This window comes from Balaenoptera ricei, chromosome X (genome assembly GCF_028023285.1).
Source record: "Balaenoptera ricei isolate mBalRic1 chromosome X, mBalRic1.hap2, whole genome shotgun sequence".
In the NCBI taxonomy this organism is placed as follows: Eukaryota; Metazoa; Chordata; class Mammalia; order Artiodactyla; family Balaenopteridae; genus Balaenoptera; species Balaenoptera ricei.
In genome coordinates, this window is record NC_082660.1 from 7,678,102 (window position 1) to 7,703,602 (window position 25,501).

The following is a 25,501-nucleotide window of genomic DNA, read 5'->3' on the forward strand; positions in this document are numbered from 1 at the left end:
AGAGATTGGAGGCGGAGCAGCCAAGGGAGATTGAAGGGCTTGCAGCAAGCGGGGGAGGAGCCGCCGAGGGGATGGGGAGGGGCGGGGCCACAGGCGGGGCGGGGCCTGCGTAGCCCCGCCCCTACCGGGCGGCGCCGAGGAACGAAGATGGCCGGGCGCGCCGCGGGAACTGAGGGGCAGCCGGTAGCGGCTGCGGCAGCTCTGGGGCCGTGACTCCACGAGCGGCGGCGACTCGAGTGACCCAGGCGGCGCGGGCGGCAGCGCGCAGGGCCGGGCGGGCGGCGGGCGGCAGGCGGGCGCCGGTGCGCGGGCACCGGGCGGAGGATGCACCGGGCGCGGCGGGCGGCTCCCCGCGGCCGCCCCCGCGCCCCGGACGCCGGGCCTTAGTGCTGGCGGAGGAGGCGGCGCGCGTGGGGCGGCCGGGCGGCGGCGGGGCCCGCGCCGTCATGCCATGGCTGAGCGGCGGCCGGCGGCGGCGGCGGGGACAGCCGCGCGAGGCCCCGCGGGAGCCGCCTCAGCCCGCGCAGCCCCCGCGGGAGCCGCCGCCGCCGCCCGCGCCCCCCGCCGCGGCCCCCGCGCCCCCCGCGCCCTCCGCGCCGCCACCCCCGCGGGCCCGGGAGAGCGCCGAGCTGCCGCTGCCCGCCGGCTGGGAGGAGGCGCGCGACTACGACGGCCGCGTCTTCTACATCGACCACAACACGCGCCAGACGTCGTGGATCGACCCTCGCGACCGGTAAGGGGGGCGCGGGCCCCGGCCAGGATTAGGGCGCCCCATACCTTGGGCCCAGGGAGAGGATCGAGGACCCGGGAGGCCTCCGGGTGTGGGCGAAGATCGTGAGCCCTCCGCGCCCGGCGAGGATCCGGGCGCCCCCATCCCCGGACTCCTGGCCGAGGATCGAGGCGCCCCCTCTCCCGGCCTCGAGCCCCAGGAGTGCGGAATCCCCGGCCTCCACCGCGGGGCGGACACTCTTCCTTGGTTCCCTCACGTCACCCGCTGACCGACGCCTGGGAGCTGGGCGCCTGGAATTTCCTCTCCAGGGGCTGACGGATGGCCCTCTCTTCCTTTTTCCTCCGCGGTCTCGCCCATCCCTGTCGGGCCTCCGCGGCCCACCGCCCCCTGGCCGTGGCCCTACAGGCGCCCCCGACCTCGCGGTGGCCAGATGAGCTGTCATCTTGGAGCACAAACGTGCGCCCCAGCCTCGTGGTGTGGGTTCCTTGTCTGGCGGGCTGAGCCTAGTTTCCATTCGAAGGCTGTGCCAGATGGGACACTTCAGGGATTCCCGATTCTTTGGAGTAACCATCAAACTTGTGATGGCTGCTCTTTAGCGCCTTAAAAGTTGAGTTAAAATTCTGATTGAAAAAGCCTGTGTACTGCGGTCAGAATGGGCTATGATTAGACCCATATGCTTTTGGAATAAAGGGAAAACAAGAGTTGAATTTTAGGTTTCCTTTTTGTGCAAGATCCGAGCAGAGCGTTAAATTGTCTTATTATTCACGTAAATAAATCCTACGGAGTGAAAAACGGATGCTTCTAAAAGCACCACCAGATTACGATTAATTAAGTTCATGTAATGACTTCTTCGTTAACTTTTTGTTCGATTGTCTGTTGGTTTCAGTTGGTTCAGCTGCTTTTGGGGAGAGGCATTTTTTTGTGGAGTTGGAATTCTGTTGAAACCAAGGGATTACAGTGATTATCTGATATCTTGTCCTATCTGGAGCAACTTCTCTCCACACTGGGCCTGAGTGCCAGAAAGGAAATACTGCAAGCTTCCCAGTGATTTTGAGACTTGAAAAGGCCCAGCGTGGTGACAGGCTCCTGCTTCCTCCTACCTGCACTGGAAAGGCAGCGCTGCATGGCACTGGCGTTTGAAAATAAACCTTTGGGGAGGGAAGCTGCTAAATTATTGTTTGAAGATTTCTCTGGGTTCAGATAGGGAAAAACAAAGGAAGGCAAAAGGATCATGGTTCCCTAACATTCTCTTTGAACATGGCAAGCTTCTGGACTCAGAAACTTAGAGAGATTATAGCACAGTTTATTGGCTTAAAAAGATGCTTAGTTATTTTGAAAATCAGGTGAGATCATATGATAATTTTAACCAAAGGCTAGAGCCACAGCTGTCTGATCAAGCCTTGGATGGTTCTGGAGTTGGTAGAACTGCTTGGAATGTGGTGCCCTTTTATGCTGTATGTCTGTTAAAATTCCAAACAACTGGAAAATGAACCAATTAAAAAATACTGTTTTGCTTAGAAAAGGCAAAGACTCATTTTATGAGGGTAATATAAAACAGTTGTGGTTACATTGGAGTGTGGGTTCATGATGAAACGTATAAATGTAAGAATTTCCATTTTAATGGTACAACCCAGGCCATAGGTGAGCAGACCCCACAGAAGACAGCTTGTAGAATCTTCCTTTCCATGTATTTCATACACATTTCCTATGTTCCTCTTTCCAGAAGTCGGTGTTATTGAATGACATTTTATACATCACTTACGTTACAGGTTTTTAAAAAGCCCTGTTTCTAATGCTAAAATTGTCGGTGGAGTGAACGAAAGTGGACATTTTACATTTTTTTGTAAAGTAAAAGCGTGTACACTTTTATGAGACATTGTTTTCATAGTGAGTGAAAATTCAGCAGGGGACAGCTTGCACTTCAGCTCCCATAATACCTTGCCCGAAATATGTATGGAATGCTCAGCGAGCCACCGACATTTAAGTGGAGTCTGCGGAGGGTGTAAATGCTGTAATAGTCATTCTTCTTCTTTCACGACAGAACCCTGCCGATTTTTATAGGGGGCCGGTTATCCTTTAAAGTTGTAATTGATTTTTATGATATGGAAAAAACCGTGTGTCAGAGCACGCAGCATTTTCTCCATGTGCATCTGACAGTTAAAACCCTTTTTGAGTTGCATTTGATTCACACGACTGGAAAACGGTATTCAGAAAATGAGGACTTTCCCCAAACAGCTTCCAAATGGAGAACTGTCAGGAGAGGCAAAGAAATAGGTTTTTAAAGAAAATGAAATTATGGAGGAATAGATGAATGTAGTCAGTTAGGCGAAAATTGTTGCCGACTGAAAACATCATTTCCTATATAATTTATTAAACCTAATAGCATAAAATATGCTGCCGTAAGCAAGGTCACCGAGGGCCAAGGTTTGTAAACAAACTCTTCTAGAGTTTTATAGTAATTCCATTCAATGTTGTATTTAACAACATTGGGTCTTGCCAGCTCAGGGTGTGTTGGTGAATTATTGTAGCTGTACTTTCTTTTTCAAGTTACAACGAAGAGGTTGCAAACGTAAGGAGACATCTTTACAGATGTGGCTACAGATGTGTAAAAAACAAATCTCAATATTTTCAAAACAGAATTTCTTTAGTTGGAGTATGAACCCACCTTAGGTTTAAATTCACTATCTCTGCAGATCAGTACTGTGCATATAATTTTCGTAGTTAGTTTTCTGGGAATCATACCCAAAAACTTTGTTAAAAAATATAAAGTTGGGACTTCCCTGGCGGTCCAGTGGTTAAGACTCCTCGCTCCCAATGTAAGGGGCACAGGTTTGATCCCTGGTCGGGGAACTAAGAATCCCACATGCTGCATGGTGCGGCCAAATAAATAAATAAATAAATAAGATTAAAAATAAAGTTGATTCACCATTTTTGTGACTGGTAGTTTCTGTGGGTGAGTTGTGTGTGGTTTACATTAGTGACACATATGTGTTCCACATACATCAACTCAGAGTTCAATGGCCACTTTATAAAAAGGTATTTACCATTTAGGTGGATAATATGGGAAGAACTTTTCTGCCTCTTTTGGAAAAATTCAGTGCCTTTGACATGTATATGTCTGCTTCTTGCAGGGTTGTATTGATATTAACCTATAGGTGGACTGATCTGTTGAAACTTAGCGTTCTGTTTCCGATAGCTCAGTTGGGATTGCACATTACTGGAAATGCCAACCTCGAGCAGTTTGAGTGGTGGACCATGTCACATTTGAGATCAAAGCAGAGTATAAATGATCAGGATGGCGGTGGAAGGCCCAGATTATATCATGACAAAAGCTTTTAGGGATCCATTTGTTCACGAGATGGGGTTTGACCTGCGCCACGTGGAGAAATTCTGTGATATATTAAAAGTCTTTTGAACAGGCTGTTGCTTTAAGGGGAAAGCAATCCATGGTTCCGGAATTTGCCAGGTTGGAGCCCCACATAACAGGGCCAGATGGCATCATTGCTACCTTCTTGGAACCTTTATTCAGTGTTAATTAATAGGAGGTTTACTATATTTACCCCGCAGAGTCTATTTTGGGATTATATAAACTTTCTGATAAGCAAATAATGATTTTTCCATTTTTCATTCTTTAACATTATAGGTAGTCTCTGTGTATACATGGGGGAGTGTCTTGCTTTTCAGGCTGTAAGGAGTGGGCTTCTGTAAGAATCTTCTTCCATTTAGATGATCAACAACCACTTCTTGGTTTGTTCTCCGTCTAATATCTTTCTTTCTTTCCTTCTTTTCTTTTCTTTCTTTCTTTTTTTTTTTTTTTTTAAGAGGAGCGAATGGAAAAGTCATTCATTTCCAAAAATATCTCCCGGATGTTTGGAAATCTCTAAGTTTCCTTTTCTTCCCTTTCGCTCTGCTTTTGGAAGTGGAAACTGTGTTTCACCTCTGGTAGGTTGTAGTGCATAAACCCTTGGGTCAAGTGACATATTAAAGGTCACCGGGTGAGCCTGGGTCCTTTTGCTAATTGGCTGCCTTTCCAGTAAATTCAGTAAAATTAATCTGATAGAATAAAAGCAGAGCTAAATTTTCCTGAGTTCAGTTATTCCCATTCAAATCCAGTAAAATGAAGTAATAGTTATAGATTCTTGGCCTCCTGTGTGCTGGGATGGTGGATGGAGACCAGGTTTGTCTGGGAGGTGGGAGACACATAAAATGGAGACAGTGATGGTCACCAGGCACCATTATCAGGTGGTGATGGCTTCGGAGAAAAGGAGGAGGGCTCACTAGAGCCTGGGGGTTCTTTATCCTTGTCAGTCATCTCCTAGGTTGAGCGTTTCTCGTGCTTTCTCAGTGCTGGGGATGAGAAGGGGGAATGTGAGGAAAGTGCTGCGGAAGAGGAAGTGCTGGGTGTGTTTGGAATAAGAGAGCGAACCGTTCAGTTTGACTGACCCCGAGCCTTCGTGTAAGGCAGGTCAGGCTCGGGCAAGACCACGCGTAGCTTGAATCCTCCAGCTTTGTTCTTGGAAGAGCCAGGGCCGCTTCCTTCCAACTCCTCATCTTGTATGTGAGGGCTGTAGCCAAGGCGTGCGTCCCACCGGCTGTGAGTAGGACAGGGACTTGAGCTGAGTCTTCTGACCCTGATGCAGTGCTCTGTCACATACGCCACCCCACTGCCCAGTCCCTACTCAGTTTTAAGCATACTGCCTCTGTTCATTTGTTCATTCGCTCACCCATTCATTCATTGAGTAACTGTTGCACAGCCTCTGCATCTCAGGCACGCTTGCGGGTTCAGGACTCCAGTGCTGAGCACCAGCAGACAGGTCCCTGCCTCCACGGGGCTCACACGGGCCCGTGTCCTCTTCCCTGAGGCCTCACCGTGCTGTTCCTGCCTCCTGTTCTCCCCGCTGGGATCCCTTGGGTCTTAGGACATACGTGGAGTGCTTATCGTGTGCCAGGCACTCTAGGCGCTTGGTGGATGCTCTCACTGAAAGCCCACGAGGGCTGCAGGAGTTGTAGGTGGACAGGTGATGGAGCTGAGGCCAAGGGGGTTGACTTAGTAACCTCACTTCCCAGAGCCAACGAGGAGGCGTCTGTCTGACTCCGGAGTTGAGCCCAAATCCACTACCTAAACTGACCTTCCCTTGGCTGGGTAACCGTGTGCCCCTTGTACTGTGTTATACCCACTGGTTACTTTTATCTTGTATTCACCGTTGTTTGATATTTAACAGACACCTCCCCCCACCCCACCCCCGATAGAATAATGGCCCTCCAAAGATGTCCATGTTCTAGTCTCCTAAACCTGTTAATAAGTGACCTTCCAACACAAATGGCATTTGTAGGTGGGATTAAGTTAAGAATCTTGAAATGAGGTGATCATCCTGGATTATCTGGGTGGGCTCAGTGTCATCAGAAGAATCCTTACAAGAGGGCAGCAGGAGGGTCAGAGTCAGAGAACAAGATGTGACAGCAGAAGCAGATGTTGGAGTCATGTGGCCGTGAGCTGAGGAATGCAGGCAGTTTCTAGAAGCTGGAACAGCCAAGGAGGTGTATTTTTCCAGAGCTTGCAGATGGAACACGGCCCTGCTGACACCTTGATTTTGGCAGAATGAAACTGATTTTTGACTTCTGACCTCCAGAACTGTGAGGTAATAAACGTGTGTTGTTTTAAGCCACCTGGTTTGTGGCAGTTTGTTACAGCAGCAGTAGGAAACCAATACACCCCATGTGTTGTTCTCCCAGAGACGGTGGAAGCATGTGGTCAGCTTGGTGCAGTTGATAACAGCCACTCTAGCCGCTGTTTGTTGGGTGCTCAGGGGGACTGCGCCAGGCATTTTATAGCCGTTCTCTTGCTGGCTCCTCACACACTCCTAGGAGTCCTGCACCTTGTGGATTGAGCTCGGAGTTTCACTCACGTTAGGCACCAAGTCTTATTTGTTGAGCTAGCCAAGCATGAGTGACGGACAGGGTGGAATTCTGAGAGGAGAGGACAGTTGGAAATTGTCGGAGGTTTTCACAGATGCTGACGGGCCTGAGTTAGAGATATCTGGGGCACTAGGACTAGAAAAGTCAGGGATTATATCAGAGAAATTGCGAGGGAGACAAGTAGTGCACAGGACTTAGCTGATGCTTGAATTAAGGCAGGTGAAATCAGGAGCGGGGAGGGGAGGGTGCTGAAGGAATCTTTCTGACACCTTAGGAGTAGCTGGGACTCACCAGGGGCCAAGCTGAGGCCTCCTATTAACCCCACTCATAAGCCTTCACTGTTTTTGCCACCGTTGTTGTTGATGGTGTATGTTCAGTGAGTCGGTTACATAGAGAAACATGTGGAGTCATTCAACTTACTGTATTGCTGACAGGCAGTGTCCTAAGAGGTATCCAAACTGGGCAGGTGTTACTTGAGAGCAGGGTTTCTCTGCCCGGGTACTATTCATATTTGGGGGCGGGTAATTCTTCATTGTCGCGCTGTCCTGTGTAGCGTAGCATATTTCGCAGCATCCCTGGTCTCTACCTAGTGCCTGCCAGTAGCACACCCCTCCAAGTCATGACAACCAAAAGTGTCTTCAGACATTGCCAAGTGTCCTCTGGGGGCCTGATGGAGACCCGCTGAACTCCTTCTATCCACCTGGTTGCAGTGATGCACATTTAGGAGCTGAATTTGTTTCAAGCAGATTGGTGGTTACTAAGATGTTCCATAACAGGGGGTAAGACCACAGAGACCTGCTGTCTGTGTTTCCATGGAGAACGGATGTTAAACATATTTATGTGAAAAACCCTGAATTTACTAACCATGCAAATGGTAATACCAGTACATGAAACTTTGGGAAAGTAGTATGAATGTATTCTTCAATTTGTAGAATATTCTCAATCAATGGGTAGTTACTGAATGTCAAGTGTATACAAGTGTATATGCAGTGGAACAGAAGAAAATGAATCTCGGGACTTCCTTGGTGGCACAGTGGTTAAGAATCCGCCTGCCAATGCAGGGGACACGGGTTCGAGCCCTGGTCCGGGAAGATCCCACATGCAGTGGAGCAGCTAAGCCCGTGCGCCACAACTACTGAGCCTGCACTCTAGGGCCTGCGAGCCACAACTACTGAGCCCACGTGGTGCAACTACTGAAGCCCGCATGCCTAGAGCCCATACTCCACAACAAGAGAAGCCACCACAATGAGAAGCCCGTGCACCACAGTGAAGAGTAACCCCTGCTTGCCGCAACTAGAGAAAGCCCGCGCACAGCAACGAAAACCCAACACAGCCGAAAAAAGAAAATGAATCTGTTAACACTTCAGTGTTCTGCAGTAACCCAGAGAGAGCTGGCCTGGCCTTCTGCGCGCGCGCGTGTGCGCACGTGTGTGTGTGTGTGTGTGTGTGTGTGTGTGTGTGTGAGAGAGAGAGAGAGAGAGAGAGAGACGGGGATCAGGTTGCCTGGGATGCCCCCAAGAGACATCCCCATCCCTCTGTGGACGAAGGAGCCACCGGGGAGAGGATGGCCTCTGCCTTTGCTCAGAAGCTCTAGAAAGACAGGGCAAGGGCATCCTGAAAAGTTGCTTGTGGAGCTGTGAAATCCTCAACATTTTCCATCTGGAGGGCCCTCTTTTTATTTCCTTAAAGCTCCAGGGGTTCAGGGCGGGAGAGGGAAAGAAGAAGGGAGCTGGCTGGGCCAACCCCTGGGGGACAAGCCCTGCAGTTCAGTGGGAGGGACATCGAGCCAGGCAGAGGTCTCCTGAGCGGCTCCTGTGTGCCAGCCTCAGTGCCGTCAGGAGATCGGGCACTGCCCCGGTGAGTGTGACATTTCCAGGCCGCCTGGAGCTCGGGCAGGACACCAGAGAGCCACCGCAGGAGGTGAGCTCCGTCCTGTGCAAAGGTGCCTGTCTCCAGTGTGGGGCCGCCCTCTAGTGTACGGGTCAACTGGGTTTGTCCTGAAAATTACCCCGGTTTTTAAAAATTGAGATATGCTTCACATACCATAAAATGTGCCATTTTAAAGTGCCCTATTTAGTGGTTTTTCGTACATTCACAAGGTTGTGCAACCATCACCACTATCTAATTCCAGAACATTTTCATTGCCTCAAAAAGAAACCCTGTACCCTTTAGCAGTAACTCCCATCTCCCTCAGCTCCTGGCAACTACGAATCTGTTCTCTGTCTCTATAGATTTGTCTGTTCTAGACATTTCATGTACATGGAGTCGTGCAACCTGTGGCCTTCTGCGTCTGGCTTATCTCACTCAGCATCATGTTTTCGAGATTTGTCCGAGTCGCAGTGTGGATCAGTGCTCCATTCCCTTTCGTTGCCAAATAACTGTTCCCTGGCGGGGCTGCACCGCGTTTTGGAAGCCGCCCTGAAGCGCCCGCCCTGTCCAGGTGTCCTTGCAGAATCTAGGAAGTAGCTATGTCTTTAATTCCACGAGGTCAACTCCCAACCGTTTTACTCAGAGAAAAATGACCATTCATAGGTTTACAGTGTCAAGATATAAACACGACCTCGTGCACTCAGTGAAAAATACGAGGTCTCAGGCTGGCTGTGATCAGCTGTTGTGTGTCCTCGTTTGTCTGATGCTTGTTTTGGCTCCTTGAGAGCTAGGAGCGGGCTTCCGCACTGGGGTTGTGCACAGTGGAACTGGCCGGGGAGTTCAGGAATGCTGGCGTCTCCCCACATGGGCCAGGTAACCCCGAGTTTTAAGCTCCCCTGGAGATTACAGTGTGTAGCCAAGAGTCACAGTTTTGTGCCAGGGCTAGTGGAAAAGTGAGATATAGGAGGTGCTGATGTTTAACAGAAGTGGAGATGGCAATCTTAACATCGTGAGACTTGGTGCATTTATTAATTTTTCTCTGCAAATTGGACAAAGACGGTCATCTGTCTAATTTTGAAGGAGGAGAAGGTGCCCTTGTCCTGTGGCTCATTGCTAGCACGATGGCAGACCTTGCCTGGCAGGTCAGGGACAAGGCCAGGGTCACAGCCAGCCAGCTCGCTGGGCTCCAACCTCCAGGAGGGGGCCTGGCATTCAGAGAGCAGTTCAGAGATGGTCTGGCTGCACCCACCCGTGTTCGCACCCTCCCCTCCTTTCTCCTTTCTCCTTCTGTCCGGAAATGCCCGTCGCACACACTGGCCTTTCTCTAAGAGAAAATTAAAGATTGTAAAGAGGGGGTGATGCTGTCCTGACAGTAGGCCCTTCTGAGGCCTGTTGTACGCATTTATGAAGCTTAATGCACTTCATGTGATTAATCAACTGATTGATGCAGCCAAAGGAGCGAGAAACTTAATAAAAATTAATTGTTCAACATCCTGGTGACCAAAGAGCTGCCTGATTGAGTGTTTCTTTGCAAGCAGCTGTGCTTCTCTCCTGCAGACCCCACTTTCCAGTCTCTGTTGGCGCTGTGCTCTGATGCACAGATGTGCGTGGTCCTGACGGTGGATGCCCTTTAAAATGTTCAGACCCACAGGGACCTGGGGTGTTTATCTATTATACGGGAACCCATTGAAGCATTCGTTCTTGCTTTACTAGAATGACACAATGTGGAAGTATGCAGAACACAAGAAAATCCCTGCCTGCCCCTTCCCCGGGTAACCAGCATTATAATAGCTTGCTGTGTGGCCTGCTCGGCCCTTCTCTACACCTCTGCCGAAGTATATGTGCAGAAGCCCGGATATTTGTTTTGGAAGTTTACATGAATGGGATCTTGCTATCAATTTTTTTTTTTTCTGTGACTTGCCATTTTCAGTTAACAATATGTCTAGGCACTCTTTCCACCGTCAGAATGTACAGATCTACCACCATTCTCTAAAAAACCTTGTTTTTATTGGGGTAAAAGTCACATAACAAAATAACTCATTTTAAAGTAAACAACTCAGTGGCATTTGGTACATTACCAGTGTTGTGCAACCACCGCTCTGTCCAGTTCCAAAACATTTCCATCACCCCAGAAGGAAACCCTGTGGTCATTCAGCAGTCACTCCCCGCTCCCTTCTCCACCCCCAGCCCTGGCAATTGCCAAACCACCAATCTACTTTCTGTCTCTATGGATTTGCCTGTTCCAGGCATTTCATATAGGTGGAATTCTATATTCCATATTTCATATCTCTATAACTGTATACAGATGGCCTTTTGTGTCAGGCTTCATTCACCTAGCCTAATGTTATTGAGGTTCATATATGTTGTAGGGATCTGGTTTTGTGCTTTTGCTTCTTGGTTTAATGCAGAGGACACACCATCATGGGATCCTAACTGAGGGCAGCCGTGCGAACTTTGCCCACGGGAGCAGCTGTCACCCTTCAAGAAAAATCAATTGAGGATCAAAGAAAAGAGATCAACTTAATTTAGCTTTTAGTTTGTTACTTTAAGAGAGAAGTATAAAATATTTCACATTTCTTTTTAAAATTAGGAACAGGTAGCCAAAAACGAATATATGGTAGGATTTTTATTAATCTAGATGCTTAGTCTGTGCCAGGTGCGATGGAGGGTAACACATAATTAATATCGCCTAGGCCTTTTCCTGAAGGGGATGAAAATGCAGCTGGGGAAACAAAAAGAACCTACATGAAATAATAGGCCAACAGCGCAGCGGTTACCAGCCTGCTGCCGGGGGAGCAGGGGTGGCTGGTGGGGGGAGATGGTCAGCCCTGAAGTCAGAAGATACAGAGGGTCCAGGTCCGCTCCTGCACCTGCACCTGCGGCATGCCACCACGCAAGTCCCCAGATTTCCTTGTGGCTGGATTTTCTTACATGTACGAGAAAACAATACTTGTTGTCAGTTGACGAACTGATGCTTGTTGAGTGTAAACTGTTTCCCAGATGTGATGACTGCCCCTGGGAGATCTTAGGACAGGGGTTGGCAAACAGCAGCCTACAAGCTGAATCCCGCTGGCCACCTGTTTTTATACAGCCTGCAAGATAAGAATGGGATTTTCATTTTTAAATGGTTGAAAAAGAATCAAAAGAAGAGTAGTATCTCATGAAAGTTATGGGGATTTCAAGTCTCAGTGTCCATAGATAAAGTTTTATTGGAGCACGGCCACAGTCGTGCAATTAGTTATTGTCTTTGGCTGCTTTTGCGCTATAAGGACAAAGTTGAGTCTCTGGACAGAGGCCATGTGGCCCGCAAAACTGGAGACATTTACTGTCTGGCTCTTTACAGAAAACGTGTGCTGACCTCTGATCTTAGGAGAATACAGGGTCTATTCAAGGAAACTATTAGTCACTGGGGGTGGGGTAGATAGGGGCTGGGGTGGGGGACACAGGATAAGAAGACCCCAGCGGGAAGTTTAACCAACTAGAGAGAAGGGGCTCAGAAAGATAAAACCCAGCGGGGGACCCTTTAGTCAAGGAACCCTCAATAGAGACTTCTCTCCTCCCCCTGAAAGGCTGCTGCATCTAACTGTCATAAGACAAGCAGGGAAAGTTAGATTCGATTATTTAAACAACATGCCAATTAAGACTACAGTTGAGGGATTTCCCTGGGGGTCCAGTGGTAAAGAATCCGCCTTATAATGCAGGGAACATGGGTTCGATCCCTGGTCGGGGAACTACGATCCCACATGCCGTGGGGCAACTAAGCCTGCGCGCCGCAACTACTGAGCCCTTGCGCCTCAGCTAGAGCCCGTGTGCCCTGGAGCCTGCACGCCACAGCTAGAGAGAGAAAACCCACGCACCACAGCTAGAGAGAAGCCCGCGCACTGCAATGATAGATCCCTCACACCTCAACAAAGATCCCGCGTGCCACAACAAAGACCCGACACAGCCAAAAATAAATAAAATAAATAAATAATGAATAAATCTTTAAAAAAAAAAAAGACTACAGTCGACCCTTGAACAACTTGGGTTTGAACTGCATGGGTCCACCGGATTTTTTTCAGTAGTAAATACTACAGCACAGAACTGTGGATACAGAAGAACTGTGGGTACAGAGGGCTGACTATAAGTTATACGCAGATTTTCGACTTTCTGGTGGGTGGGCACCCCTAACCCCTCTGTTGTTCGAGGGTCAACTGTACTTTATAATAAGAAGACAGGAAAATAAGCACTTTTAGAATGATTTTCATTAAAAATACACAGTTAATTCTGGGGATCTAATGTACAGCATTATGATTATAGCTAATAGCACTGTATTGTATACTTGAAAATTGCTGAGAGTAGATCTTAAATGTTCTCACCACAAAAAAGAAACGGTAATTATATGATGTCACAGAGGTGTTAGCTAACTCTGCTGTGGTAATCAGATTATTGCAATATATAAGTGTATCAAAATTAGCATGTTTGTGCACCTTAAATTTACACAGTGTTATATGTCAGTTATATCTGAATAATACTGGAAAAAAATACACAGTTAAGAAGCTAAGGTTCAAAGGTACAAAACGTTTTAGTTCCTGGAAGAATTCGGGCATGGGACTCTCATTCTTTTGTGCTCCTAGGTAAACGAGGCTCCCCTCCCCCCACCTGTGCTTTATGAACTTGCGTGGTTTTTAAAGGCCAGTTACAGGAGTTGTGCGTGTGCACATATGTATCTGCTCAGAGCTGCTCTCCACCTCTCCCTACAGACCTGGAGACACAGAAAGACCCCCTGGGACTGGTGTCACAGGGAAAACCCTTCATTAACCTGCTCCCCTTCAGAGGAAACCGAGAGGTGCTCAAACCCCATTCCAGCCAACACAATGCACAGAATGAAATTGGTAGGACTCCGTTTATGTAGCATTCCTGAAATAAGACAACTATAGAGATAGAGGACGGATCAGTGGTTGCCAAGGATGACGGATGGGGGACAGGGGTGGGTATGGCTGTAAAAGAGTGGCATGAGGGAGGCTTGTAGTGGTGGACTGTTTCTGTATCTAGAAGCTACACACGTGATAAAATGGCATGGAACTACACACACACACACACACACACACACACACACACACACACACACACACACACACACACATACACACACACGGAAGCACGTGAACTCTGAATAAGCTGTGTGGATTGTTCCAGTGTTGGTTACCTGGTTTGGGGTTGTACTGTACTTGCGTAGGATAGGACCTTGGCGGAAACTGGATGAAGGGTGCATGGAACCTCCCTGTACATTTCTTTGCAACTTTCTGTGAATCTATAATTCTTTTAAAATGTTAAAAAGGAAATTGGAAAATGAAGGAATCAAGCAGAGATCTAGTTATTCAGTTTTTTTTTTAATATTAACTACCTCCTTTCCTTTAACTCACTTATTTACATTTTATTCTGCTTTTTCTGTACAGTACCTAGCACATAGCAGGTTCTCAATAAATGTTTGTTTCATGTAATTATGCCTGTAGAAACAGGTTTTATTTATTCATAATGATAACCTTGTACTTCTGTATTTCACTTTCTCATATATTCTAGAGTTCTCAAGAGCAGAGCCTTCTTGCCAGCTGTCAGAGCCCCTGTTTTGTTGGAGTGGCCACCCTTGTCTTGACTCAGGGAATGTGACCCTCTCAGCAGCTCCTGGTGAAGTCTTTTTTTTTTTTTAAAGGAATTCCTTTATTTTTATTATTTATTTACTTATTTTTATTTTTATTTTTTTATTTTTTAATTAATTAATTTATGGCTGTGCTGTGTCTTCGTTTCTGTGCCAGGGCTTTCTGTAGTTGTGGCAAGCGGGGGCCACTCTTCATCGCGGTGCGCGGGCCTCTCACTATCGCGGCCTCTCTTGTTGCGGAGCACAGGCTCCAGACGCGCAGGCTCAGTAGTTGTGGCTCACGGGCCCAGTTGCTCCGCGGCGGCATGTGGGATCTTCCCAGACCAGGGCTCGAACCCACGTCCCCTGCATTGGCAAGCGGACTCTCAACCACTGCGCCAGCAGGGAAGCCCCCTGGTGAAGTCTTGATGGCTCTAAGCCAGTGGTTCTCAACTAGGGGAGATTGCCCCCCCTCAGGGGGCATTTGGCAATGTCTGGAGACATTTTTGATTGTCACAACTGGAGGTGTATGGGGTGCTACTTGCATCTAGTGGGTAGAATCCAGGAACGCCGCCAGATATTCTGCAAAGCACAGGATGGCCCCTACCACAACAAAGAATAATCCAGTCCCAAATGTCAGTAGTGCCTCAGGTGGCTCTAAGCCAGTCATAGAGCAGCTAGGCCTGCAGTTGGCAGAGGCAGGAGCACATGACCCAGAGCCGTCCAGCGAGCTGGGAGGGGAGGTCTGAGACAGGCATGGTTGAGCAGAAGGCCCCTTGTTCCCGTAGACCTACACAGAAGTAACTCCTGCCAATTAGCGTCCTGTCTCCACCTAAACCTGCAGCCAGTCAGCCAAGCTGCTGCCATAAAAGCCAGCAGGGAGCTGCTGAGAAACCGAGGGTGGTGGAGTGGAAAGGCTGTATCTTTGTGAAGGTGGGTGGGTAGACAGTATAAGGTTCTGGAGCTGCCTGCCTGCAGCAGCTTTTCGTATGTGAAATGTAAAATAGCAAAGTCTCCTTATCTTTTAAAGCCAGTTGAATTGGGGTTTCTGTTACTTGCAGCCGGCAAAGGCATCCTCGCTTCTGTGTCTCTATCCCCTGTTGCCCTGTGTTCTCACCACTGGCGTTCTTCTTGGAGGCATAAGCTGCCACTGAGCAGCTGTGCTGTCGTTTATTAAGTATCCCTCTGTTTTCGACCATTTAGATTATCCCTGATCTGTATGATTATATAAGTACTGTAATTATTATGCTGCTAATGTGCAATTATTTTGTCTGTAGTGTTGTTTTTTTTCCTTTCCATATTTGCCTTAAGAGATCTAGGCATGGGATAAATGCAATCCAGTGGTCGTTGATTTGCTGGAATACACTTCTATTTTGAAATGTTTTAGAATTACAGAAAAGTTGCAAAGATAGGATAGTTTTCCTCACTGTTACTATCTTATATTAGCATAGTACATTTGTCAGAACTAAGAAGCCTACCTTGATACATTACTATTAAGCAAACTCCAGACGTTATTTGGATTTCACCAGTTTTTCTACTAATGTCTTTTTTACTATTACAGTGGTCTTTGGAACTGTTAAATTGTTGATGTTTATATGGTTGAATTCTAATATTTGTTTTTCCTTCATCTCTCTTTTGTGAGTATTCATATGTCCTTCATGCATTTGACAGACTTGGTAGACGTGCTCTGAGGCTGGGTCGAGTGCAGGGACTCTAAAGCACTGGGATCATGGGCCCCAGGAAATCGGACACAAGGTAGAGGTTCTGGGTTTGGAAACACGCGCAAGCACACAGAAGCTTGCATATGCTTTCAGGAGGATTGCAGACCTCTCGAAGCCCATCTCTGCTTCCTGGAATGACAGAGGCTTCGTCTGAGAAGGGCAGACGGCCCCAGAGGTGCCTGCCATGTACACTGTGCGTGTCGTTGCCATAAGGGCTGCGTGCTCATGTGTTTGCTATCACTAGCCCAGGTACATCATACAGCAGCCATTGTACAGTGATTTGTGGAGAACCTTCCACGTGCTTTCTCTAACTCTTCCCAGCCTCATACCCAACCCAGCATTAAACTGTGGTGTGCAGTCACTAGATATGAGCCCCAAGTACTGGGTAGGTTTCACATGAAAAGGGAGGTGATGGATGAACCTCAAAGACACTGTGCTAAGTGAAAGAAGCAGAAGACAACACGTTGTATGATTCGACTGATACACGATGTCCAGAAAAGCCAAATCCATAGAGGTAGAAAGTGGATTAGTGGTTGCCTGGGGCTGGGGGTAGGAAAGGGGAGTGACCGCTAATGGGTACCAAGGGTGTGATTGGGATGATGGAAATGTTCTAAAACTGGATTATGTGTTACACAACTAAGTAAATTTACTAAAAATCATTGAAATTACACATAAAATGGGAAGATTTTATGGTTTGTAGATTATACCACAATATAGTTGTTTGTAAAAGTCTTTTAAAGTGACTCTGTTTTTAAATTCAGGTGGTTGCCTTGTCTTGGTAATTGGACAGACCAGGCTATGTAAATTAGACTTAGCAGCCTCTAACCGTGCAAAAGGCTTCTGGGCTTCTTAAAACGTTCATACAATCGCCAGGGACGCTTACCAAGAAGCCACACGTTAACATTGCCCAGGAGTTTGGCCAACTGTAAGGGGAGAGTACTACCATGTTACAACCTGGTAATCATTACTAGGTTAAAAATATAGTTAGTTTCATGAAGGAAACTGCCTCTCTCATTCAGAGGAATTTATCTTATAGAACGACTTAGTAGCACTGCTGTTTGTTTAGAAAAGTTGATGTGATGTCTGATTATGTGGCAGCCTTTGGGGTAAAATGAAGTTTGTGGATAAAGGACCAGCTGATACCTGGGCCTTTCAATATCAGCATTTTTATCTTTCACACGTTTTTTTTTTTTTTTTTTAAGTTATACAATTTATTTATTTATTTATTTATTTATTTATGGTTGTGTTGGGTCTTTGTTTCTGCGCGAGGGCTCTCTCTAGTTGCGGCAAGTGGGGGCCACTCTTCATCGCGGTGCGCGGGCCTTTCATTATTGCGGCCTCTCTTGTTGCGGAGCACAGGCTCCAGACGCGCAGGCTCAGTAGTTGTGGCTCACGGGCCTAGTTGCTCAGTGGCATGTGGGATCTTCCCAGACCAGGGCTCGAACCCGTGTCCCCTGCATTGGCAGGCAGATTCTCAACCACTGCGCCACCAGGGAAGCCCCTCACACGTTTTTGAAAGAACCTCTTAAAATTGTATTATATGCTTTTAATTTCTTTTTGGATATACTAAAATGTAACATTTTGGGGACTTCTCTGGTGGCGCAGTGGTTAAGAATCTGCCAGCCAAAAAAAAAAAAGAATCTTCCTGCCAATGCAGGGACACAGGTTCGAGCCCTGGTCCAGGAAGATCCCATATGCCGCAGAGCAACTAAGCCTGCGCGCCACAACTCCTGAGCCCGCGTGCGTAGAGCCCGTGCTCCACAACAAGAGAAGCCACCGCAATGAGAAGCCCGCGCCCCGCAACGAAGAGTAGCCCTTGCTTGCCGCAACTAGAGAAAGCCTGTGCACAGCAACGAAGACCCAATGCAGCCAAAAATAATTTAATTAATTAATTAATTTAAAAAAATGTAACATTTTCTTGATAGTTAAGGTTTGTATGCATGAACATGGGCATCGGTATGTTCTTGGAATGTACCAGTAACCACAGGGACCACCCAGATGTGGTTAGCCTTGATTTTAGGCATGGATGGTCTTGAGTCTGACTCGAGGCTCTTCTGTTTCACCTGTGCCCTAAGGCAGCATTTGGACTCCCTTAGCCTTGGTTTCCTCTTTTCAGAAAATGGGGACACTAAGGTCAATGTCTAGTGTGTAGTAGACACTCATATTTTCATTGTTCTTGTGGCCGTACAGAATAAATAGTCATTCAGCTTAGTGATTCTTCAAGGTCTTTTCTCTTCTGCCTGTCAAATTTTCCTCCCTCCTTTATGTCACTTCTGCTTCTGAATTGCTTCCTTAGTTTCCTCCTACTTGTGTAGCACTGGAGACTCACCAGTGTAAAGAAGCACTCAGAGTGCATGGTGACTATTTTTCCTCTCTGCTTAGAGCTGTTCTTTGCATTCCCTTGGTTTTGTGGCTGGGTACATGAAGTTGCTGGAAATGAAATGTTATGAACAGATTAGAGCAGAGCCATCGAGCTTTTTGGGTAAAGGGCTAGATAGTAAATATTTTAGGTTTGGCGGGCCATAGGGTCTCTGTTGCAACTGCTCGACTGTGCCGTTGTAGCTCAGAAGCAGCCATAGGCAATACCTAAATGTGGATGTGCCTGCCTGCGTTCAATAAAAACTTATTTACAGAGACTGGAGGCAGGCTGGATTTGGCCCTTGGGACTTAGCTTGCTGACTTGTGATCGATGTCATGCTTGTTTGTGTACTGTGTTAACACCACCAAAGCGTTTGCATCTTCAGCTTTCATCGTAGTTTGTATTAGCTAGGATGCAAATCTGAAAACACCCCAAACATGTACAGAATTATTGATTTCCAGGTATGGATGTCATCATGTTCCAGAATTTGGTATTTGTAGTACCCGGTGATGTTAGAGGTTTTACAGATTCACGTCACGTGATTAGACCTTGTTCCGTAATTTGGTATTTGTAGTACCCGATGATGTTAGAGGTTTTACAAATTCACGTCACGTGATTAGACCTTGTTCCATAATTAATAGACACTTAATACTGGACAGATATTAAGAATAAGAGAAGTTGATTCAGGGTCAAGATCTTCAGCTATATCTTCTTGGCTACCTTGTGCAATACCTACAAGACAGTTTTCATATGTGTATTAACAGCTTTTGGATGTACATTTAAAGGCACAGGTGAACTTACTTTTGGGTTGAAGTTAAGTTGACCCAAATCATTGTGCTGTTTGGTCTTGAAAGGGAGCTCGCAGAACGCATGTCTATGCTGATGCCCCTGGAAAGTCCTCGCTCTTGCGGGGCTCGCATGCCAGTGGTGGGATATGGGAAAGTTGCTGAAACGGGCTTAGGAAGGTGGTGAAAGACGTTAAGTCACTTCAACAGTTAACTTAAAGATTTTCCTAGCAGCCGGTGCCCGAAGCTGTAAGAGAGATTCCCACCCCAGGTTCTCGGAGTCCACTCCAGCGGTGGTTCTCAGCTAGGGGCGACATCTGGAGACTTTTGGTTGTCACAGCTTGTGGGGAGGGCTTGGTACTGACATGTAGTGTAGTAGTGGCCTGTCTGCTTCACCCTGCCTCTGGATCCTTGCGGGCTGGGGGAGGTCAGGGTTCTGCCAGCACCGGCACAAGGGAGCCGGGCCTTTTCCCCGGACTGTCCTCAGCTTTGCTGACGGGGCCACTGTGCAGCAGATGTGTTTCGTTTTTGTTATTTTAGCAGCCGAGCCGTGTGTTTGAATAGTATGTCTTTAGAGAAGATTTACATGTACTTTTGGAATGCCCATACAATGTTGTAAATTCTTGTTTTAGAGTTTTAGAAATGAATTTTTAATTATTATTATGACTAAAGAAAAAAGTGAGTAGTTACTTCCTAATGGTTGGGTGGTTTGGGGTCTAAAATGATGAGGCTGGAGCCCACAGTGGCCAGCTCTGCAGAGCTCTTTCACATTGTGACTTTTCCTCAGGAAAGGCACGTAGCCGACCTGGCAGTGCTTTGCTGGCCGTGGATAGACTGACTGCTTCAGAAGGCATCTCACATAAATCATTCTGTGATTGGTCCGGCCCAGGTCAACCCGCCATTGCCATCTCATTCACCTCAGCAAGACACCGGAAGCCAAACCGTCTCCCCTCCAATATCATAAACCTCCAAGATGTCACCATGCAGATGGCATTTGACGAAAATGTCAAGGATTACCAAGAACAGCTTCTTGCATTCCCACGTACTTAAGGGAGAAGGACAGAGTACCATTTGCATTTTAAGTGCCACCTCGGTGGCCAGAACCAATAATTCCTGTTTGAGCAACTCTAAGCTCTATCTTGGGGCTTTAGACATACTTTCCATTTTGAAATAAGAACTCATGTACTTATTTTACCTTGAAAGTTATTCATAGAATTCTTTTTCTTATGCCATTTATCACCTGGCTCCTTTAAAAATATGGATCACTATAAAGTTTTATATGAACATGTAACTGATAACATCCTTGTTTTTCCTGAGTCATTGTCAGCATCTCAGTTGTAAATCCAGTGCCAACTCAGTAAATATTTGGAATCCAAAGTCTGCATTTCCTTCAGCCGGGCTAACTTTTATTTTGTTATGTAAAGTAGAGAAACAGAGACGTTCTTTCCGTCTGTTTGGGGTGCTTAGTAGCCACTCTTTCATTGGTTGGAGTGGGTGTCATCCCTTTTTTTGCACCAGTGAAAATAACACCCTAGCACGTCATTTCGGGGAGGAGTGCTACTTTTATCATTTTCAGTAAAACCATGTGGATTAATCCCAACCAGGTTGTGGGGTAGGAGGAGGAGCTAAGTTCTTCCTGGTTTTTCCACTGTCCTGAGCTGCGAGGTTAGTTTGTGGCCTACTCTCCAGACTTGTGGGTAGTTCAAAGTCAACTTGGATTCCACAGGAGCTCCTCACTGATTGTGGACCAGAAAACAGAAGCATGCCTTTGCGTCTTTCCTCTCTCTCCCGTGATCTTTTTTATGTTTCACTGGTGTTTGGTTGCTTTACCTCTCCACCTGGAGTTAAAGAAGGTGCCTTGACCTATTCCAAATTACTAAAATAAACAAAAATTGGGAAATTTTCCGAGAAGCAAACCAATGACATAACGGTACCGCAGGCATACGAGTTACTGGAATTGGTTTTGTGAAACAGTTGGCTGGTACTGTTTGCAAAGCTGGGTTTTTTTTCTCACCAAAAAGGTAGCCCTACGTAAAGTTAATTGTTCCCGTATTAAGTTCTTTTTTCCTCCCTTGAAAGTAAAGGTGAAACAGAAGTGTGACCTTTTTAGGCCATTGTTCTTTTGATAGTCAGGTCTTAGACTTACTGGAAAGATGGATCAAAGTCAGAACTTTCCAGAAGCAGGGAAAGGAAGGTGCTGGAGAGTGTTAATTGTAGCACAGTTTGTTTATAAAGGAGCAAATGAATACTACGTATGGTGGTCCCTCCATGGTAACTACCTCCACTCCGGTGGAATTGTGCAACGACACAAAACGTCACCATCTCCAGTCAGGATTACTGAAGCCAGATTTCTTTCTTTTTTTAAAATATTTATTTATTTATTTTGGCTGCATTGGATCTTAGCTGCGGGATCTTTTAGTTGTGGCCTGCGGGCTCCTTAGTTGCGGCATGTGGGATCTAGTTCCCTGACCAGGGATCGAATCCGGGCCCCCTGCATTGGGAGCATGGAGTCTTAAGCCACTGGACCACCAGGGAGGTCCCTGAAGCCAGATTTCCGAAACACCTCCAGGAACTGTCACAGTGAACAGCGTTGGAACATCAGAGGCTTGAAGCCACAGGCACCATGCCTGTTCCGAGGGGGGTCTTGCACCTCACGCTCCCGCAAGCATTGCAGCCTGAACGTGGGCCGTCAGCAGTCAGGCGGCCGGGTCCCTTCTGCCTGATGACATCTCTGACCACGGAGTGCCAGCCAGCTCAGAGTCAGATCGTTCTTTCTTTTGTTGAGCTGGCCTGGGGGGCAGCTTCAGTTTCACCTTTCCCTCTGGTCCTTGTCAGCTCTCATTAGGGTCCATTAACATTTGCCCTTATTTGGGTGTCCATAATGAGCACACCACAGTCCGGTGATGTTGAGGTCACCTCTCCAGTTTGTTTTGTGTTCATCTCTGCGAACTACACTCTGGGTCCGTCCATCATTTTGGGGGCGTGATTTTGAATCCGCACACCGTCCTGGTTCCGTTGCTCTTGAGTGCCTCGTTGCCATGATTTTGTCATTATTTTCGTTTTCTGAATGTTACACATCTATTTATGCTGTTTTTTAAAAATATATATATATATATATTTTTTTTTAAATTAATTAATTAATTTTATTTTTAGCTGTGTTGGGTCTTCGTTCCTGTGCGAGGGCTTTCTCTAGTTGCGGCGAGCGGGAGCCACTCTTCATCGCGGTGCGCGGGCCTCTCACTGTCGCGGCCTCTCTTGTTGCGGAGCACAGGCTCCAGACGCGCAGGCTCAGTAATTGTGGCTTACGGGCCCAGTTGCTCTGCGGCATGTGGGATCTTCCCGGACCAGGGCTCGAACCCGTGTCCCCTGCATTGGCAGGCAGATTCTCAACCACTGCGCCACCAGGGAAGCCCTATTTATGCTGTTTTAAAAGGCATAGTTTTGGAACTTCCCTGGTGGTGCAGTGGTTGAGAATCTGCCTGCCAATGCAGGGGACACAGGTTTGAGCCCTGGTCTGGGAAGATCCCACATGCCACAGAGCAACTAAGTCTGTGCGCCACAACTACTGAAGCCCGCGCGCCTAGAACCCGTGCTCCACAACAAGAGAAGCCACCGCAATGAGAAGTCCGCGCACCGCAACGGAGAGTAGCCCCCGCTCGCTGCAACTAGAGAAAGCCCGCACGCAGCAACGAAGACCCAACGCAGCCAAAAATAAATTTAAAAAAAAATTTCTAAAATGCATAGTTTTTTTCAGAGAGAGGGAGGGCAGCATGTCATACTCTTTACCCATGATGAGTATAACATCAGGTAAAACCCTGAGGTCTTAGCCACGGAAATGCTCTCGGTTTTATATTAATTTAAGGTGGTATATATATATATCTCCCCACCCTAGGAGATTCTGATCAGCAGGGCCCAGGAAGCCCCCTGATATCCATTTTCTTCCCATTTTTAAAGATTGAGGTAAAATTCACATAACGTGAAATTAACCACTAACCATTTAAAATGGTTAATTCAGTGGCATTTAGTACATTCACAGTGTTGTGCAACTACTACCTCTGTCTAGTTCCAAGATATTTCCATCACCGAAAAGAAAACCTTATACCCATTAAGCAGTCACTCCCCATTCCTCCCTCTTTCCAGCCCCAGGCAACCACTGATCTGCTTTCTGTCTCTCTGGTTTGCTGATTCTGGACATTTCTTATAAATAGAATCATAGAATGTATGGTCTTTTGTGTCTAGCATAATGTTTTAAGGCTCACCCATGTGGTAGCACGTATCAGGACTTCATTCCTTTTCAGGGCTGAATCCCATTTCATTGTATGGACAGAGCACATTGTGTTTATCCCTTCCTTTGTTGATGGGCATTTGGGTTGTTTCCACCTTTTGGCTCTTGTGAGTAGGGCTGCTATGACACGCGTGTACAAGTGTCTGTTCGAGTATCTGCTTTCAGTATTCTTGGGTATATACCTAGGAGTGGAATTGTTGGGTTATATGGTAATTTCATGTTTCACTTTTTGAGGAACCATCAAATTGTTTTTTTCCACAGCAGCTGTACCATTTTACATTCCCACTAGCAATGCATGAGGGTTAGTTTCTCCACATCCTTACCAACACTTGCTATTTTCTGTTGTTGTTGTTTTTTGTCTGTTTGCTTTTTTGAAAAAACGACCATCCTCGTGGGTGTGAAGTGGTATCTCATTGTGGTTTTGGTGTGCATTTCCCTAATGGCTGATGATGTTAAGCCTCTTTCCATGTGCTTTTTGGCTGTCTGTATATCTTGGAGAGATATCTGTTCAGTTCCTTTGCCCATTTTTTCATTGGGTTGTTTGCCTTTTTGTTGTTGAATTTTAGGATTTATTTATATATAACGAATACTGGACCCTTGTCAGGTATATGATTTGCAACTGGTGTCCATTTTTGAGACGTTCTCCTGGTGAGTTCAATAGCAACCAAGCTCAGGAACCACTGATCTGGACCAGTGATTCTTGGGGCTTCCTGCAAAACACCTGGGAAGCTTTCTGAAAACAAACAAACAAACAAATGCAGCCCCTTGCCCCCTAACCATGGGGTTCTGATAAGCCCCCTTTCCTCCGCAAACAGACAACTACCCGGTGAAGCAGTAGTTTAGCTAAGGTGACTGACGACCTGACTGAATGGTTAGGCGTCATCAAAACAGAGAATCCAGCAGCTCCATAAAGGATCAGCCGGCATCAGCTCCCTGCTCCCCTTTCTCCAGAATGTTCTGTGCAGAGCATCACGCTCACTCACATTACAGGATGGCCTGGCCTGCCTGGAGTACCACCAAGACTTGCCATGTCGTCAGGCCTCTCAGGAGGTGACATGTCATCCGCCTGTTTCTCCTGTGCCCACGGTAAGGGCACCTCAGCATTCGTGTGTAAGATGCTGAGCTGTGCGCTTACTGTTTCTTTCTGGTTTCTTCTGACGGAGAGAGCACGATTGGTGCTTGCATGCGGTGTTTCCGCTTTAATCACGGTACTGTGGAATGTTGCAGTTTTCCACTCTGAAGAAAGATATCGTCGGTCTGTTTTCCCCCTACCTCCTGACCCTTAATTCCAAAGGAGGCTGAGGGCTTGGCTCAAAACTGAGAAGGTGGGATGGTCGTGGGGTGGTTGGTGGAGCTTTCTAGTCGAAGTTCTCATCTGATAGGAGGCTGGGCCTGGGGGCAGGAGAGGGTGTGCTCCCTAGGGTTCTCTGCGTCATAGGAATCTCTTCTTCCGCTGACCTGGCATTGTTTCCCACAGCATCCTGTATCACTCTGGCGGGTCCCTTCTCGCCCCTGGGTTCCTGGGGGCCGAGGCCCCGCCATGTTCTTCCTTCCTGCACCTTCTCCATTTCGCCCCCTGGCCTCCCCCGCCCATGTCTCCAGCTGGTCGAAAGTGACTTACTTCCATACACACTTTGGGAACAGCGTAGGGACTCCTAAGAGCAGGTTTTGATGGGCAGAAAAGCAGAAGAAAAAGGTCACCTCAAAGGGATTCAGTTCCATAGAAGTGCGCATGTTTTATTAAATTCCAAGTTAGGGCACGTGGTATATTTTGCTGGGCAGTTCCTATAGGATCATTTTACTTAAGTGCTGCATCACATTCACCCTTAGAAAGAAGGCAAAGGAAAGTCTGTTTCGAATAATCTCCTGGTCAGCTGTATGTCTCATGCTTAGCACGTGCTCTGTGTACCAGTTTTAAAAATTGATGACTATTTTAGAACCACCGTCTCCCTCCGAAAAAGGAGAAACTGACCCTGGGATGAGCGTGGCATTTTACTCTTTACCACATGCAGAAGCATATCGTCGTGAAATGTTTTTAGTGCATGTACTTGGCTGGTAGTTTTCCGTTCTCTCCTCTTTGCCAGACTGTACACTGTCTGGGGCCTGCCCTCATCCCTCGTGTTTCCCGGAGCTTTTCTTGCACTTGCCAAGTGGCAATGCCATCACCCACCCCTGGGCTGAATAAATAGAGTTCTAAAGATATTTTCAATATTCTACGT

The 25,501-nt window shown here is 47.1% G+C and overlaps 1 protein-coding gene across 1 annotated transcript in view; it reads left to right on the forward strand.

The window, feature by feature from the left end:
* The first annotated feature begins 446 nt into the window (after positions 1 to 446).
* WWC3 (WWC family member 3) overlaps positions 447 to 25,501 on the forward strand; it is a 131,402-nt gene continuing 106,347 nt past the window's right edge. Inside the window, exon 1 of the mRNA XM_059911684.1 lies at positions 447 to 733. Coding sequence (XP_059767667.1) covers positions 447 to 733 — 287 coding nt within the window. The remainder of the gene's footprint in view (positions 734 to 25,501) is intronic.